The sequence below is a fragment of the Strongylocentrotus purpuratus genome, unplaced genomic scaffold (assembly GCF_000002235.5).
Source record: "Strongylocentrotus purpuratus isolate Spur 01 unplaced genomic scaffold, Spur_5.0 spur5_scaffold_18, whole genome shotgun sequence".
In the NCBI taxonomy this organism is placed as follows: Eukaryota; Metazoa; Echinodermata; class Echinoidea; order Camarodonta; family Strongylocentrotidae; genus Strongylocentrotus; species Strongylocentrotus purpuratus.
In genome coordinates this window covers 31973604-31993010 of record NW_022145603.1, presented here as the reverse complement: position 1 = coordinate 31993010, position 19407 = coordinate 31973604, and the positions used below count along the sequence as shown (strand labels likewise).

General features: G+C 38.0%; 2 protein-coding genes across 2 annotated transcripts; both read left to right on the top strand.

Annotated features, from left to right (window-relative positions):
• Positions 1 to 3695: 3695 nt before the first annotated feature.
• LOC105445533 (ankyrin repeat domain-containing protein 50-like) lies at positions 3696 to 9964 on the top strand. Its single transcript, XM_011681201.1, has 2 exons — positions 3696 to 4513; positions 9922 to 9964. Exons 1-2 carry the CDS (start codon positions 3696 to 3698, stop codon positions 9962 to 9964), a joined length of 861 nt encoding a protein of 286 aa, XP_011679503.1.
• A 584-nt stretch (positions 9965 to 10548) lies between these two features.
• LOC100888442 (ankyrin repeat and protein kinase domain-containing protein 1-like) lies at positions 10549 to 18345 on the top strand. The gene is made up of 6 exons (XM_030989015.1): positions 10549 to 11021; positions 13009 to 13336; positions 14038 to 14183; positions 14813 to 14862; positions 16261 to 16407; positions 18151 to 18345. Exons 1-6 carry the CDS (start codon positions 10849 to 10851, stop codon positions 18273 to 18275), a joined length of 969 nt encoding a protein of 322 aa, XP_030844875.1. The 5' UTR covers positions 10549 to 10848; the 3' UTR covers positions 18276 to 18345.
• The last annotated feature ends 1062 nt before the right edge of the window (positions 18346 to 19407 follow it).

Sequence of the window (19407 nt, the reverse complement as noted above, 5' to 3'; positions counted from 1 at the left end):
CTGAAATATAGATTCCTCTCTCAAAATGTATTACTCGGGATGGTCTTTTTTTTCTTAAGAGGACCTATCATAATATACGATCTATAAGAGGCCTATATCTTGAGTAGTGACCCAAGGGAGACGATAATTAGAACAAAAGAGAAATTAATGATATTTGTGCACACGACTAACGGGAGTATTGTTAATCCACTGACAACATTGCCAATTTGAGAATCGCTTAGCTACACTGATCTCATGGCATATTTCAAACATTCATAACTCTCCTATTACATCGACAAATTAAGACGCACATTTTTTTTTTTAAATCCCCAAAATTTCGCAATGACTCAGCCACCCGCTGAATAAGCGGGGGGGGGGGGGGGGGGGGTGGGGGGGATAATAGCAATTTTTGTTGTGTGTGTCCAAGAAGTTGAAAATTTGGTCGATCGATATTTCGTTTCGTTTTTCAATTTAAATAAATAACTAGGGGGGGGGGGTTTTCCAAAACACACAAATACAAACGTTAAAAGGGGGTGTACAGCCCCCCCCCCCCCCCCCCCCCCTGCGTACGCGCCTGTTCTCACTATAGTTTCATGCTCTTAAATCACTTATTTTACATTTAGGTAATCAAAAACAGATTTGGGTACCTCATATTTGACCCTCAAAGCCTCATACCGAAAATGTATCACGACTTTTTGGTACCAGAATATAGCGATTAACTGTGCTCCCATTAGTTCAGAAAAAAGGTTTCAAGCAGACCTCTGACGGTCGTGAGGTACTGATTCTTCGTACCGCTAATAGTAGGTTTTCATTACCAAGCAAACATTTTTAGCCAAAATATTCGATCTGAAATGAAAAAAAAAAACAATGGTTGGCCCCTATCATATTACGATGTCGCATTTGGGGACATTTGACCAAAATTCAAATTTTATACTAGAAACCATGGTTTTTAAAATGGAACTCCGTTTCCCTCTTGGAACAACTACCATGAAAGCAAAGCAGACACTATTTGCTTTGATTACGATTGCCTGGCGTGTAGTCTGGACTTTAACACTGGAGAGCTTTTGTGGTGTGAGTTGAATAGCAGCAGGTAAAATAAACCTCTCTATCGTTATGCTCGAAATTGAATAGACATTCGTTACGGATCCAGGTACCGCCCCTACCCCTCCCTACACCAAACGAAAGTCAGAACGAAAAGAACGGGGATGAATATTATACATATATAATTTGATGACCTTTTTTTTTGGGGGGGGGGGGGTTGTGTGAAGGTGCGCGTGCGTCAGGTAGTCTAAAGGCACAAACTACAATTTGGCACGTTAAACCCATTCCTGATGCATTGAGCAGAGCCATGATCAACCAGAGCCTATAAACAGCATTCTGTCAGCCTAGTCTTACCGTGCAGTCTCGGCGCCTGATTATGATCACGTTCGCAAAAGGATTTCTGCCACTGAACATTATTTTGCTGTTTCTATTCTTGAGGCATATTTTAGAGTGCAAATACGGGTTCGTTGCTTGGGGAGATACATGTGAAATTGAAAGCAAGTCAAACTAAATCCAACATACACTCGAGTATATGAGGTGTAGCTCACTTTAAGACTCAACGTTGACAGGCATGCAGCAGCAATTTCGATGCGAATATCTACAACTATGTATCCTAAAGCATGTGTACATTTTATTCCCTACTCTATGTATTAAAAGTTTTTTTTCAGAAACCACCGACCGTTGAAAGAAAACAATAAATTAAAGGCCGACGCCGGCTGCAGCGGATGAGCGCAGGATCGCCTCGGTCATTCCAGGTCATCTGACTTGTCCGAGAGCCCAAGAGACCGACATTATCAAAACAATACTTAATTGACAGTTCACTAGAGCGACAGCCCCAGGGACCGACGATGGCACAATCTTCAAGAGACCAATATTGACAAGACCGCGACTCCCCAACTAGATCCAATCTGACGGTCCACTACAGCGACAGCCCCAGGGACCGACAATGACAAAATCTTCAAGAGACCAATATTGACAAGACCGCGACTCCCCAACTAGATCCGATCGTGACCGACAAAAATAAAATGCATAAACAAATATAGAACTGGAGAAAGTTTCAAAAGGTCCACGAGGCCCATGACACAAGACACCAACTGCCCGTTAAACTGACGAAAGAAAGAAATACTAGGGGAAGATAGAAACGAATACTGGTCTCCTGGGCTGTAGCCTACATCGAGAGATGTAGACAAATTAGCTAAGTAAAGTAAATGCCAAAACCTTGTTTAAAATCAGGGACGGATCCAGGAATTTCTTCACGGGGGCACATTGGGGGAGGGGGAGGGGGGGGGGCATGCGGGGGAAAAAGAGGTCCCCCCCCAAAAAAAAATCGCCTTTTTTTTTTGGTAACGAAATTTTTTAATTTGACATTTTGCTCCGTTGTGAGGGGGGGGGGGGGGTGGAGGTCACCTGTTTAGGTCAGCCGTTTGTATATACATATATATAAAAAAAATTGCCCGGGGGGAGGGACACGTCCCTTCTTTTTCAGTACATTTTTGCGAATTTAGGGCTAATTTTTACATATTTTGGGGCGGCCGAGGGGGGGGGGGGGGGTACCTGCCCCCTGTGCCCCCCCCCCCCCCTGGATCCGTCCCTAAAAATTGTCCTATGTGGAAATTTTTTTGCGAGTCCAAGAAAACAGAACGGTAATTTTGGAAGCACATTTTCAAGAGAGATTCTGTGATTTGATATCAAAATAGCTTTAACAGTCTTATTCTGCCCATGATTGAATAATTATCAATGTGAATGATACAAATAATTTTGCGTTATTTGAACTAATACACACAGTTTGAAGCGATTTTCAGTTTGTATTTAAACATATGTTGACGTATCATGTGTAAAAGCAAGAAATAATGTGATTAAGTGGATAAGCTCAATAGAAATTTTGTCATAAAATATCCCTGCGACTAGCTGGTTTCGGCTCATTCTAAATAGTCATCCATGCATATCTTCTATTTTCATGTACTTTTGCAGCGCATTCCAACAAAGCCTAGATGAGGTCATGGTGACGTACTATCATGATGATGTTCTACACAACAACGCCCGATTCTCACAAAAGGATCCGCCATTTTCTTCATGACTGTTCAATCGGTTAGTTTGCTTGGGAAACTGTAAGCAAACTAACATCATTTATTTAACTCTTACCTTTGTGTAATATACCATTAAACACAAGGTAATTTTTTCGGATAAAAAGCAGGAAGCTAAATTTTAAGAAATGTTCCGAGCGTTTTATAGTGGAACAATTGTATGCACTGATTTGCCAACTGATTGGACAATCTACAATTCATTTTGAAGCAACAAACCTTTGATGGTATATTTGGATGGACCGGAGCACGTTGGTTATATGAAGGAAATCAGAAAAAAAATTGGAAATATCACACTTGTACTGAAAGCGCCAGGACTGTCCGAGACGGATTCTATAATCATAACATTTCAATTATGATCGCAAGTACTTCTTTAATAAATTAAACGAAAGCTTAAACCTGCAGGGTAACATAGATCGATATATTCCTCTAAGGCAGTAGAGCGGGTAAATTCATTGACGTATTTAGTCTCTTCTAAGAAACAATTTACAGAACACAAATGTGACTTGATGGACAAACAGGATATATAAGGTCCAGAACGAAGAAATATTCATAAGATTTGCCTCACCATTGGGCCCACAGACATAACAAAACATGAATGTAAGAGCAGCAAATGAACGTGCTGAGGTCGATAAAGCCTTTCGTACGGCAGCTTCAGAGGGTCATCTTGATATAGTTCAGTTTTTCGTTGGTAAAGGAGCACAGATTGAAAAGCGTGATGAAAAATATGGTGTGACAGCTCTCCATTTAGCATCAGCTGACGATCATCTTTATGTAGTTAAGTACCTCGTTGGTCTTGGAGCACAGATTGACACGTGTGATAATACGTATGGTGACACACCTCTTCACACTGCATCAGGCCATGGTTACCTCGATATAGTTCGGTACCTCGTTAGTCAAGGAGCACCGATAGAGAAGGTTAATGCAAATGGTTACACCCCACTTCTTACTGCATCAAGCAGGGGTCGTCTTGACGTAGTTGAGTACCTCTTTAGTCAAGGAGCAAATATAGAGGTGAGCAATACTTATGGTTCGACACCACTTAATTCTGCATCGGGGAATGGTCACCTTGATGTAGTTCAGTACCTCGTTGGTCAAGGAGCAGAGATTAATAAGCATAGTAAAGATGGTAGGACAGCTCTTCTAACTGCATCGCTTAAGGGTCATCTTGACGTAGTTAAGTATCTCGTGGGTCAAGGAGCACAGTTAGAGCAGGAAGATAATGCATGTTTAAGACCTCTTCACCGTGCATCACACAGTGGTAATCTTGGTTTAGTTCAGTACCTCGTTGGTCAAGGAGCAGAGTTAGAGAGGGGTGATAATAAGGGTCAAACACCTCTTTACTTTGCATCAAGCAATGGTAATCTCGATGTAGTTCAGTACCTCGTTGGTCAAGGAGCACAGATAGAAAGGTGCAATAATGAAGGTAACACCCCACTTATTGTTGCATCACACCATGGTCATCTTCGTGTAGTTCAGTATCTCCAGAATGAACAAGAACGGAGGAGAGGAGCATCATATAAAGGTATGATTCGCATTTTATCAGTGATCTCTATTTTATGTTTTACAAAAATTGATGCATTTATGGTAGCATATATTGGCACCAAGATTAGTGGCGATATGAATATTCATTATTCCCTACGTCACAGACGTGCGGCGTGCGTACTCTGTCATATGCGACGACTACGTTCGTAAGCATTAGTACATGTACATTGCTCCGGAATGAAGAGAATCATTATAAAGGAGGAATTACTCCGTGAAGCTAAGTACAAGCAGGGAATTGAAAATAGCAAACGTTCCTCGGAGCAGCTATACACTCCCTAATCTAGCTAGTTTTGTAATGATAGTTTATTTAGGAAAATGGACATATTTTAGTACTGTTTAGTTGTTCTATAACATCACTCAGTTTGATTTGATTCGAGATATATCTCATTAATAAAACAGTATAAAGGCTGAGTGAGTTTCGAACAAACCATCGATCGCCACTAAACTTGGTGCCAACACCGTTAAACCATGCTCCAAATTTAGTAATATATTTTATATGCCCTAAAGATCCGGGGTTGGAATATTTAAGAGAACAGAAGATTGATATTGTAAAGTTGTTCTATAACATCACTCAGTTTGATTTGATTCGAGATATATCTTATTAATAAAACAATATATAAAGGCTTTACCTTTTGATACCTTATTTTGTGACACTGACAGGACACTAATTGGCGTAGGGTAGAGCGGGTGGAGCCCCCAGAAGCTCAGGGGTTTGAGGCATTAAATTATTGTCAAATGAGCATCCACAGGGCAGCGTAGGGCCCCTGGTTGGGCTGAAGGGGCGGAGCTATCGTAGACTACGATCAGATGAGCATATTTTGATACCTTATTGTGACACTGGCAGGACACTAATCGGTGTGGGGTTCAGGGGGGAGGGTGGAGCCCCCAAAAGCTCGGAGGTTTTAGGCTTTAAATTACCGTCAGATGAGCATATTGGGGCCCTCCTTAAGGCCCTAGGTGGGGTCCAGGGGGCAGAGCCGCCGAAAGCTCAGGGGGTTTTAGGTATTAAATCACGGTTTAGATGAGCATATTTTGATACCTCATTATTTTGTGGCATTGGTAGGTCACTATTTTTTCTTTCTCCCTTTCTTTCCATACCTCTTTTATATACTTTTATATACACACGAGCATCCAGGGGCCCGCCTTAGGGCCCTAGGTGGAATCCGGGGGGCAGAGCCTTCGGAAGCTCAGGGGTTTTCGTTATTTAATCCCGGTCAGATGAGGATATTTTGAAAACTCATTATTTTGTGACACTGGCAGGTCACTATTCTTTCTTTCTTTCTCTTTTTCTTTCTATTTCTCTTTGATATAATTTTCAAAAAAGTAGGAGGGGAAGCTCGAGGCCACCGAGCCCCGCCGTTTCGCGGGCCCTGACATGTACGTCTCAAAATAAGCAGATTTCTCGCCTAACGGTAATTTTAGGAATTTGTCATTTTCCAAGAAACGCATAACAATGTACAATTTACTAAAAAAGTGAGTAAAAATCTATGTCATTTCAGCAACATTTGTAAATCACCGATATGGGGGGGGGGGTGGCACCCCATCCCACCCGTACGCCAGTGCATCCCCCATCCCCCACCCACCCCCGCCTCGATCTACACCTTGTTGGCGAGAAAAATCGCAACTGATCTCCCCTACCTCACTTCTTTCTCTTGTTTTCCTTCCCTTTCTCTCTTCTTTCCCTTTCCCTTCCCTTTCTCTCTTCTTTCCCTGTCCCTTCCCTTCCTTCTCTCTTTTAGGTTTGATGAGGGGGGGGGGGGGGCAAGGCTTGCTCGGCCTCCCTGGATCCGCGCCTGCGTGTGTGTCCCATATTTGATTGGGTTTAGAAAGATTAATAATAATAATAATATTCCGTGTTTATATAGCGCTCAATACATCGATCCAACGATGTGCCTAAGCGCTTTACAAATATATTATTACCCCGATTGTGGTTGACATAATTAACAAGAAAATTGGTTGGCTTGCACATATCTGTATTACTGTATGAAAGGTTAAACAAAAATAAATGAGTATTTGAATATTTGACAAGGCATTTCACACAGTAAATTGCACCTGAAATTGCATCATGTGCATTGTAAGTTCCAAACGCTTTCTTTCATATAAATACACACAAAAAGTTCCAAAAGCTTGAATGCATGCTAATTCACAAGATGTAATAAAACATTATGAATAATTATGATACACTTACATGCAAACGCATGATCGTTATTGCGTTTCTTTCTGCCTGCAACGTAGTTTTCTTCTGCATTTCTTTTCTAAGCTGTTATGATTTTATATTCATATTCTTGTTCTCTGACAGAAATGAATAGATAAATATATGAATACATTCAAGTACAATGAAAAATGTACGTTAGGGACTTTTCGCACGGCGACGCAAATGCTGACTACGGGGTATTTAAATGAGCTCGCCACTCCGTAATAGCTCGACAAACGACGCTAATCAGGCTGAATACCGTCGTAGGTTTGGACGCTACGCGGAAATTTTCGCTCTGAGATTAGCGTTGTAGAAGGCCCCCGTCGCCGGTTGCCAAAACGTCATGATGATGATAGAAGAAGCGATAAATATCGCAACTGATCTTACCTTCTTTTCCCCATTTTCTTTTCTTCTTCCTCTTTAATTTATTTCCCTTTCTCTCCTCTTTCCCTTTCTTCATTTCACTCTCCCTATGTTTGTTCGGGCGTGGGGGGGGGGGGGGGGGGTGCAAGGACCTTTCATTCTCCTGATCCACACCTCGTTGGCGGGAAAAATCGCAACTGATCTCCCTACCTTTCTTCGTTTTCTTACCTTTCCCTTTCCCTTCCCTTCCTTCTCTCTTTTTTAAGTTTGCTGGGGGTGGAGGAGGCAAGGGCCTTCCGGCCCCCGATCCACACGTTATTGGCGGGTTTAATCGCAACTGATCTCTCCTTCTTTACACCCTTTTCTTTTCTTCTTCCTCTTTTTTGTTCCCTTTTAGCTCTCCTCTTTCCCTTCCCCCTTTTTGCCCCCCCCCCCCCAGAATCTAAGGGGTTTTAGGCATTAAATAACGATCAGATGAGCATCCAGGGGCTGGCTTAGTGCCCTTGGTGAGGTCCAGGGGGCGGAGCCCCCGGAAGCTTAGGATTTTTAGACATTTATTTAAGGTCAGATGAGCAACCATGGGCCCGTCTTAGGGCCCTTGGTGGGGTCCAGGGGGCAGAGCCTCCGGAAGCTCAGGGAAATACCACGCCATTTCACGACATTTGTAAATCACTTTTATCGAATAAAAATAAACCACATTTGAATTTTATTAGGGGGCAACAGCCCCCCCCCCCCCCCATCATTACGCCAGTGTTGGCTCCAAGTTTAATAATGTAGGTTCGTTTGAGACTATTATAGCCTTTATATTGTTTTATTAATGATATATATCTCGAATTAAATCAAACTGAGTGATGTTATGGAACAACTTAACAATATCAATCTTCCGTTCTCCTAAATAATCCAACTCGGGTCTTTGTCGACACACACAACGTATTACTAAATTTGGAGCATGGTTTAACGGTGTTGGCACCAAGATTAGTGGCGATGGTTCGTTCGAGACTCACAAAGCCTTTATACTGTTTTATTAATGAGTTATATCTCGAATTAAATCAAACTAAGTGATGTTATGGAACAACTTAACAATATCAATCTTCCGTTCTCCTAAATAATCCAACCCCGGGTCTTTAGGGCGTACAAAATGTATTATTACATTTGGAGCATGGTTTAACGGTGTTGGCACCAAGATTAGTGGCGATGGTTCGTTCGAGACTCATACAGCCTTTATACTGCTTTATTAATGAGATATAACTCGAATCAAATCAAACTGAGTGATGTTATTGAACAACTAAACAGTACTAAATGTCCATTTTCCTAAATAAACTATCATTACAAAACTAGCTAGATTAGGGAGTGTATAGCCGCTCCGAACGTTTGCTATTTTCAATTCCCTGCTTGTACTTGGCTTCACGGAGTAATTCGTCTTTTATAATGAATCTCTTCATTCCGGAGCAATGTACATGTACTTATGCTTACGAACGTACTCGTGCACAAGTGCATGTCTATATGACAGAGTATGCACGCCGCACGTCTATGACGTAGGGATTAATGAATATTCATATCGCCCCTAATCTTGGTGCCAATATATGCTACCTGCATTTATAGGAACAGAACTGGCATAATTCTTTTTAAGTTTTAAATTGTTGTTATCCTTAACTTTATTTAAAGGTGATTGTTGAAAAATTCCTAATTATATTAATTCGATCTCATTTTATTTCTTCAATTGTTTACATCATGAACTAATTAACCAGCCTTACCCAGATTGTAGAACCTTATTCAGCAGTTGTTCCTGATCCTATAACTGAACTAATTTGAATCAAAATGGATTGTGTAATGCCGTATGACCACAGTTCACTTGGTCCAATACCCAGTTTTTCCAACGCCCCCCTCAATGTTACTAGGGTACGCATATGCGTCTTCCCAGCACCCCCCCCCCTTTCTGCATAAGTTCGGTGTGTAAAGTTAATACGGGTAGGCCTTTTTATTTTGTTATACGAGCGTTTTTAGCACACACCCCCCCCCCCTCCTTTTAGCATAAGTCCGGTGTGTAAAGTCAATACTGGTAGACCTGTTTCTATTGTTAAAGGTAATACAAAGTTTTGGGAAATTATGAAAATTGGGCGGATATTAAGCAAATAAATACCATTGGTGAAGGTGATGGGACAAACTATCACTTCCGAGGCGATCTGGATGTACCTATCTTTCCGAAGTGAAGCTGAGAAAAGTTAGCGTATACATTCAGATCGCCGAGGAAGTGATAGTTTGCCATCGCCTGAAACCAACAGGTGATTATTTGCTGTATATTCCACATCGGCAACATTCCACTTCTTCCGTCATTTTTGTATTACCTTTAAGAGCCGTAGATTTTGGGAACACGTATGCGGTCCCTCCTTCCCCAGGGTTGGGGGGGGGTTCCCATTTGATCCAGGCATTATATTCCCGTTTGTCTATATACATTTCGTCTATTTTAATTTCGTCTACTCCCATTTCGCCTAACTACCATATGGTCTAATCTTCATTCGGAAATTAATTTGTTTTGTATTACTGCCGATTGCTCTATTGAACAGTTTTGATCATTACCGTTAAGCCTATGTCTATATAATGGATACGTCTTATTTTTTATTTATTTTTTATTTTGTGTATACCAAGAAGAAACTATAAGTTTTCTATTTAGTTAACAGTATTCTAAGTAACGTTTTTTGTTCTTTCTGATTCTGATAGTGTATCTGGAGATGGGAGCGGGGTGGGTCATGCCAAGCAGTAAACATGTTTGGACAATAATATCTGGGCCCCGTGTCATAGAACCTGTTATCAATAAGAAATGCTAAGTTTCTATGAAAAAATTGCTCTGAGCCAATCAAATGCCATGATTTCAGTAGCTTATAACATTTACTGTAACTTGTTATTGATAACACGTTTTTACCAAAATTAATACAGCCCTGATTCGTGCGCTACTTTACGAATTTAGAACGAATATAGATTTAAATACAAACTTTGTTGAAAAAATTGGATTGTTTAGTGTGCATCGTGTACAAAAATAAATTGCCTTTTGGGAGTAGCAAACTCAGAGAATTATCCCGGCGGAGGGGGGGGGGGGGGCAGTCACATTAAAACAGGGTAGCCTCATCAGTAGTTGAATAACTATCATACTTCGGGCCCTGCATAACATAAACAATACAGAGTAGGTACATGTACATGGTTGTGACACGATCATAATTACGATGATATTGTTTTCCAGGGAATTTTAAACAGAAATAAATGCAAAATTTAATCAACATGCCCAACAGCAACAAAAACATGAAGATTAACTACTTTTTTTGTTAGTAAATACTACTTCTTACACGACCCCTAACGTTAGGTTGTATTCATGGTTGATTTAACCACTGGATATTTTAAGCAATTGAAGAAAAAATCACTACATGTACCATTTATATACACTTACATTATTAGAAATGCATATACAGGATCCAGGTCAAAGGTTAGCTGAACGGTGCTTTTAAACGGTCTTCATGATTGTCATAATGACTTCTATTTTTCCTCTTTGATTTAGAAGCACCATCAGGGGCAGATTTCCAGGGAAAATCCAATGAAGTCCATAATGCAACATTGTTTGTTCATCAACCGGAGGTAAAGCTTGATCAAATCAAGATGATGCACCTTACTGTTGAAGACTCCAGTGGGAAAACATGTGCCTTCCATGAGAAGAAAGCAAGGGAGCATGAAGGATGTCATTTGGGCGGAGGCTCTTTTGGGGAGGTCTTCAAGGCTACACATAAAGTACATGGTGAAGTAGCAGTGAAGCTTGCTAAACCTGGTAAAGAGTGAGTAAAAAGAATCGTTGAAAGTTATATCGACCAAAAGAGGCATAACATTTTCCAAATGTCTGGGGCGGTACTCTGAAAACTATGTTAACTTCTGTGTCCTTGGTCGGGAGTTTACTAACAGGTGATTATTTCATCAAATCAATTAACATAAGAAAAGGGGGACCATGGGGACCAACGGTCATCTATAAGGCACTATTTGCAATATAGAGGGCGCAAGTAGCTATCAGTAGTGAAGTGGGGCTTTAATCGGTATTCTGAAAACGATGTCTAGGGTTTGTTATTCTTTTGTACGTTATGCCCTTGACACGTTCATTTGTCATTGATTCTTCATCGACTTTTTGATTTTTCATCGATTCTCCAATGGGACTCACTGTGGTTAAAATTTCTCAGCCAATCTTGTTACACGTTTGATAGTGCGTACAGCTATGTGAATTATAGAACATATTGATTGAGCATCATCAATTCATTCGCATTACCTTTATCCAAGTCTTTGTCAGAAAGGTGTGCATGAAAATCCACCTAATTTCTTTCTTTTCTATGTTTTCTATGTTTCTTCTACTGTCAAAGCATTATATTGTAGTGATCAAGGAAACGAAACGGGAAAAACAAAGGAAAGAAAATATTTATTCACTTTTTTTCTTCTTATCCTCTTACCAAGTGTTTTATTTCATATATTTTATATATGAAATCATTAGTTTACATTTTAAACATAATACAACAAGACAAAAATAATTGAATGAATGGTTATATCCTTTACATGTCTGGGAATAATTTATTTGTGTTTCGTCAATAAACAACAATGCTTATTTGCTATACAATATCGTAATAAACAGACTTTTACTATTATAATCTTTACCATCATAGCGAATTCGGATATGCATTATGTATATTATGTATTTGCCTAAAATTAACTGAAATTTATCACACAGTTTTCTTTTTTGCAACATATTAACCTATAACTAATGTTTTTTATAATTAATATGTAATTTTTTACGAAAGTAATTATAAATAACTTTCAATAATTTTCCAAAAAAAACAAACATTATTACACTTTGACTTGACATGAAAAGTTTTTCTGTTTCTTTACATCACATTGCTCATTGTCCATTATAGTCCAGGCATCTGCATAGATTATGTTTTGATTGGAAAACATTATGCAATACTTCAAATTAACTTGCTTCTTCCTATTATCTCCTATTTGTTGAAATTTTAAGTTAAAAACTTTTTGCTAATGAGCCATTTCGTAAGTACTGTGTGCACATAGGCAGATACATATCATTTCTGATAAAACAGTAAAACCCACCGAGATGAATACGTGCTCATGTTATGTAATCATTATTCTTGTGTTGCACCTACGGTACATTTTATGATACAAGAGGGCAAACAAAAGCTTTTTATGAAGCAAGTACATGACTTTGGCATTGATTATTCTAAAATACACAAAGTGGGACTTCTCCATGAGTAAAAGATTTGTGGATATTTGGGGTCATTTTACCCATGTGCTAGCTACGAAATGGTCTATTAAAGGATAAAGGTAAAATTCAAGTAATTTCCAACGTGTAACACTTGGTTTCATGGGTTTTTGTTTAAGGAGGGATTAATAATGATGTTTCGTCTTCTAAACTAAATAAATGTATCAACACGTTCTCATGTAGCCACTTCTATCAAATTTGGGATCTGCTGTAAAACATAGAAACCTCACAACTCGTGAATAGACCAAACTCTATGATAAAACTGGCTTGTGGATGATAACCACATACCTCTCGTAAATTTCCGGTTGGTGTGAGAAACAATTATTGTAACTCTCAGCATAAACACAATTTGTAATAGGCTTACAATTGTTTCCTATGTCACAATATGCACAAGGAGCCCAACACGTTTTGCAGCTCATGACCATATTTAAATATTCTAAGAAAAAGTCCTCACACTTTTTGTTAAATATATCATCTTCTTTGATTAATGTTTCTCTCAATATCCTACATAGAGATCTAGTGGAGATGTACCAGAAAGAGGTTCGAAAGCACGGAATTTCCCTGACCTCTGATCATATTGTCGCCATCAAAGGGTTTGTGCAGTGTGAAGTTCATAGAGGTAAATGTGGCCTTTTTGGTATCGTCATGAAATACATGGAGAATGGATCTCTCTGGGACTTCCGTAAACGTAGATGGCAAGATCATCCTGATCTCTGGCCTTTGACCAATAGGATGGTCTATGAAATCTCGTGTGGAATGCATTTCCTCCACTCAAATGATATCATTCACCGTGATCTGAAGCTGGAGAATGTTCTAGTAGATGGTAATCTTCATGCCAAGGTAACATTCTTCACCTATCATCCATCCAGTGTTTTATCAAACCATCATAAGTACTTTATGAGATATACCTGAAATATGTGTATTGTAATTAACAAACATTTCCCAGTAGAATGCCGGTGAACTCATGGTTTCACTGAACGATGCCCTTCTCTTAAAGTTTGAGTATCTCACTATTTTTGTCTGAGAAGATTGAAATAGAAGAAATCTGACAAACTGCTTTTCAAAATATTCCTTGGCTTTAATGAACTGCAGTCTAGAATACCAGGATATAATATCAATAGTTCCAAGGCTAATAAATCTTGTCTAGCTGCAAATTAAAGTATATTCATCAACTGTGATTCAGGTGCAGATTAGAGATACATATTCTCAGGTTGTTCACAGGATTCTTACTAGGTGAATTTATTTCCAAAATTGTTTGCACATTTTCCTATCATAAGTTATGCAATACTGAAGATATATATATTTATATATATATATATATATAACATGATGGAGCTTGCAGCTGAACTTATTTTGTTATAGGAGGATGGGAAAGCATTTATGATTCCCAATTAAATCTCCTTCATAAAATCAAACAAAGGTCACATGAACTTTCCTGCCAACCAATATATGTATACCTTAACTGTTTAGGAAAAAATAGTTTAGAATAGTTTGATATAAATTTGATGTGTTTTCTCTCGCTATGTTAATGGCATGTACAGATTGCAGATCTTGGCCTTGCAGCCGATCTCCGAACTTCATTTGGTGATAGATGTTGGGGCACGGACAGTCACAAGCCTCCAGAAGCTTTTAGGACAGACTTATCCAAGTCAATTAAGGTTGTCAATCCTAAGTACGATGTCTACAGGTGAGAAATTTTAATTCGTATAAACAATCCTCATAAGTCCATTACATGAGCAAAGAAGTAAACATTGGTGAAATGTCCAATCAATGTATGTTCTGATTCTTAAAGGATTTTTTGAAGGAATTTTGGGTATATTGTAATCATCCTACACATTCAAGTATTTGAGGAGAATAGTTACTGAATGTCATTTCATGCAGGACTGTGATGGCAATTTCTTTTCTTTTCTATAACTCATGATCCTGTTTTTCATTGTTTTACTTCTTTTTTTCTTCCAAACCCTGCTTTCACTTTTTCATTTTGATAACAAATGTTACTTCAGCATCAATTTGGCCACCTCGCTGTCGAAATTTGAAGCTTCAAATATACTGCTTTGTAATTAAACAGAGTTTCGCATTCTGAACATCAATATGCGGGTTCCATACATGAAATGTTTTATTGGTCTATGCTCCAAACCTTAATTCAATAATGTCCAGCTATTAGTACCTTCTGTTAAATATCTGATTTAATCAGTTTTGTATCAATTTGAGTGCAATGTATCGCAGTATGTGTGAGATTTGTTGATGTATTCATTTATGTTATATTGGAGAGTTAACAAATTTCCATCTGCCTTTTTGTCATGCATTAACCCACAGCTTTGCGATGACCCTCTATGAACTTTTGACAGGTATTCATCCATACGCTGGTGAGTGCTTGCTTCCTGTTTCTATAGCATTACTTATATGATTTTTGGGTTTCCTGACTGCAAAAAGGCGCATGTAGGTTTGTAAGTAAGCAACTCGATGACTTTAAATCATCTCTGAATGACATGGTAAAACTTGTTAACGCATTACTAAAGAGCACTAGTCAAGTGCATTTACATGGTTTAGAACCTGGTCCTCCCATAATTGATCTACCACTGAGCCATCTCACATCCTCAACTTGGTGTAATTTTTGTGTTAAATAGATCAGCTTATGCATTCAAAATTATGTTACCAAGAGGCTTTATAAGATGGGTAGAAGAATCCCTGCAATTTGATTGGTAAATTAGCATGTAATTATTTTTACTTGATGCACGCGATATCGGCAATCGATTTTTGTTTTATAATTCTTTTTTTTTTTCTTCTTTTTTTTTTAATATATTTTTTTTTTTAATGATTTTTTTGATAACTTTTTTGGGGGTGATAATTATTTTTTTTCGTGTTTTTTGATAATTATAATCTGTTTAAAAAAAAATAATTTTTTTTTACATTATTATCATTATTTTTTTTTTTTAAAGATAAACTTTAGTACTGGTAATGCGATTGCATTGTGAAAGAAAAGGTGTGGAAAGGATCAGAAACAGTTGATCATGTAGCATGTAAGTATTGGTGTGCACTGCAAGGTTCTGGAGTCATCAAAATCATAATAAATTTGACCGAGTCTTGATAAAGTAACAAGCACTCACATAGAAAGCTATATATGGGACAACACACATGATGTCGGGGCTAGTACTACCTTGATTTCCTTGTCTTTCTATGCTCATTACTCAGCCAGTATACATTTTCTTCCAAAATTGTTTGGCACATGTCATTTATTTGTAATCTTGAACATTCAGTGTAAGTTTCGTTTGATTCTGTGAGAATTATTATTATTTTTTTACCAGTACTGGAGTTTATCTTTAAGTTTACAGTTAAATGTGCACTGACAATTTTGTTATTTATTTTTTTAAATTTCATGATAAGTTAGAAATCATGCGTCGGGTAAAAAAAAATTACCGGACTCATGATTTTGCCATGCATCCGGTAAATCCGTAAAATAACACAATTTTGTATTTTTGACAATTTTTGGGGCCCCATAATATAAACAGATGATGCACAGGTTTAATTTGTGGGTCGGTGGAATTGTGTGCACGCGGTACCTTTGAATTTGGTCTAAAACCGTTCTCAAACCTGTGCATCATTTGTATAATAGCCTCAGTTTGCTAATGCTCATACATTTTGTTTGATTGCACTCAAATTTTATTGTAAGTTTTACTCATCATAGTTTAATTTTCAGTAAAAAATAAACTACTAATGCAATTAATTTCCCTATATTATGATTTATGATTTTGTTTCTATATCAGAAAGAGGATTGGAAATGGTGAAGGTCTTTAAATTATCTGACCAGGCTCCATGTCTGAAACCTGTTCCAGTAAACACTCCTACACCTCTGATCAAAGTCATGACAGATTCATGGAGATATGCAGCGAATAGTCGTCCAGCTTTCATAGGTTTGTCCATACTTGATTAGCCTTAAAGGCTGCGTATTCTACTGATCCTACTTCAGATTAAGGAGCTTTAAGAGATGGAGACCCAACTGGCAACAAATTGTTCCGAGCAGCTTCCGTTTTCTATGGTTGCACAATATAATCTATGGTTGTGCTGGTACATTTGATGATTGAGGTTCGAAGCCGCCAATATCATTAAAAAGCTAGAGTAGTGATCTTGTAAAGATAAACACTTTGTACTGCTCGTATTATCAGACGAGTGGTAGCGAAAAATAATCATCATTACGAAAACATATTCCCCTTTGAAGGTGGCCCGTTAGTTTGCAGCTGGGCATGAATTTATTTTTTCCACGTATCTGCAAGGAAGATCCAGTTAAGCACATGCCTCACATATTTTCTCCTGGCGGCATCGTAGATGGTTTAAAGGGAATGAGCTAGCTAGAACTCCATTTCTTAAAACTCTTTGTTCAGACGTTTACTGCCATCTGCTGCTCACAATGTCCCGGTGCGTCGATAGCAATGTCCCACAATGCAGCACCACCTGCATGATACGCGCATGACGAACCTTGGGTACATGGCCCGAAATCTATGTACGCCGTCCCCGAAAGACTTCGCAATTGAAAATATATTACAGTAGTGGTAGCGATGTCAGTCAAATAACCTGCCTTTATATTACAGTCTTCTAATGAAATATATTAGTATTTAACAACTGTGAACAGAAAGGGATTTTTTTAAATATTTTGTTTTAAAGCAGTAAGGCATGCTGGTATATATTTTCAGAGGGAGGATTTGACAGTGAGATTGTGAAATATTTGATATTACCTTTTAAATCTCAGATATTGACTTCCAAATCGAATTTCCACCTATAGATAGTGGCGTGAGGGTGATTAGGTTAACTCATCAATAGGTTGTTATCTTGGGGTTATTTCTCTTGAGGATAATTGTCCTAGGTGTTCATTTTTCATGTTGTTCGTTTTCTGAGGGGTATCATACCCTAGGAAGTAGATGCACTGGGAAGTCTAAAAGGAGAGTTGTTGTCATGTGGGTGAGTTTCCAGGGGCAGTTGTCCTGATCATATAAAATACCTCCATGACAGTTGAGCTTGAATTGCCCATTTGCTCTCAATTAAAGTGTATTACCAGGGAGGTAATAGAGAAGAAGTGGAAGCAAGCCGCACTCCATTGACCCCATGCTCCAAGCCGCCGAATAGTTATGCGTTAATTTGCAACTTTTACCCAAGTGGCGAGAGAAAGGAGCGCATGAATATCAGGATTGAGAAGTCTTACATCAGAAAACAGTATCCCTTTCAATCTGATTTTTCTTTTACCAACTCTGGTACACAATTTATTGGAAGGGCGAAGTGCCAAATTTGAATAATTATTTGATGCACTATTCCCAATAAAATTCCCATATAAAGTTCATAACTTACATTACAATTTGCCGGTAATCTAATATTTTGCAATAAATGTGAAACTGGCGCCTGGCCTCCGACATTCCCCGCAGTGGAGGCGCGGCTCGGAGCATGGAACTTCAAAGCAAAGTGGATTGTTATATGTTTACGTTTTAGAACGCACGGGTGCATTTGAATAAATTACTAGAGTTTCCACTCCTTCTCTATCACCTCCCTGGTATGACTTAGTAAATATTACTCCTGATGAGATCTTGATTAGGTCTAGGCTACAATATTGATGTGCTTTATCTCTAACCATCCAAAATGTTGTTGTTGCTTTTTATTTCTTAAATCAGAAATTACAGATTGGGTAAAGAATCAGCTAAATATTAAACCCACTCATCGATCACTCGGAATCTGTTTAGGAGAGGTTAGTCTGTTTGTTATTGTGGCACTAGTTTTTATTTTGTATTGTATGTGAAGCAAAGTTGATTGTTCACTATTAATTGTAGGGCAATCTAAGAATATCAAGTAATTATTATCTGATGTAATGTTTTATTAACAGTTAAAACTGAATATATTGAATACATAGGATGTGTGTGAACAACAAAATTCACTGAGAAAGATGGAAATCTGCATATTATTTCTACTAAACATTGACGATTTTTTTTGTTTTAATAGTAGGACTGTTGACGGACTGTTCCATCTTAATTTTTAATTTTCTCTTTCTCCGTGTGCATTTATAAGATTTGAAATATTGCGACATCCAGTGGCTTGTACAAATGCAAGTATTTTTTCATTCAAAAATGTGTATCACAAGTTGGTTCTTACATTTTGGAGATGCAGCTACGGTGTAATTATTTTATTGGATAGTTTGTTTGTTTGTTTTCTCAAAATTTCAATTATACAGCGAAGGTCTTCCAAGAAAGAAGGAAATACAGACGGTGAATCTGTAAGAAAAGGAATGAAAACTTAACTGTACAGGATCAAGCCCCAGCCAGATATCAGAGTAATACCATACATGATACATAAATGGATATGTGTATGATCACACTCCTGTCGAGAAGAGTAAAGTCAATATAACACAACAAAAAATACTCCCCCTTAATCAAAATAGCGTAATATAGCCTCTTATGTTCACACAACATGTAATTATATCTTTTTTGTAAACATATCTGGGGTTATTTTTTTAATAAGCTGAGTGTATTTTGCAAATTCAAATTCAGAAGGGTTGATTTTCTTTTTTAATTTGTGCTCACCCAACATAATAGTAGTACTAGAAGTCATTATAGGCATTACGTGTAAAGTAAATGAGGGGAATCCTCAAGTGAGAACGAATGTTCAGACAACAGGATTTTGTTTTGATCGTGTAAAAAGTGAATATTTTGTGTACAAAATTAATATAAGTTTATTATGGAGAACAAGGTTCTTATAACACGTATGTCTTTGTGAGTTTTGACATTTTGAATTTTACTTAGAGAATTTTCATTATCCTTTAGTCTTAATTTTTCGGAAAAAAAGATGACTCATAACATGTGTTTCTACGGGATTTTGACATTTTTAATTTTGCTTAGAGATTTTTTACTTTCCTGCTGGACTTGTATAAACACACC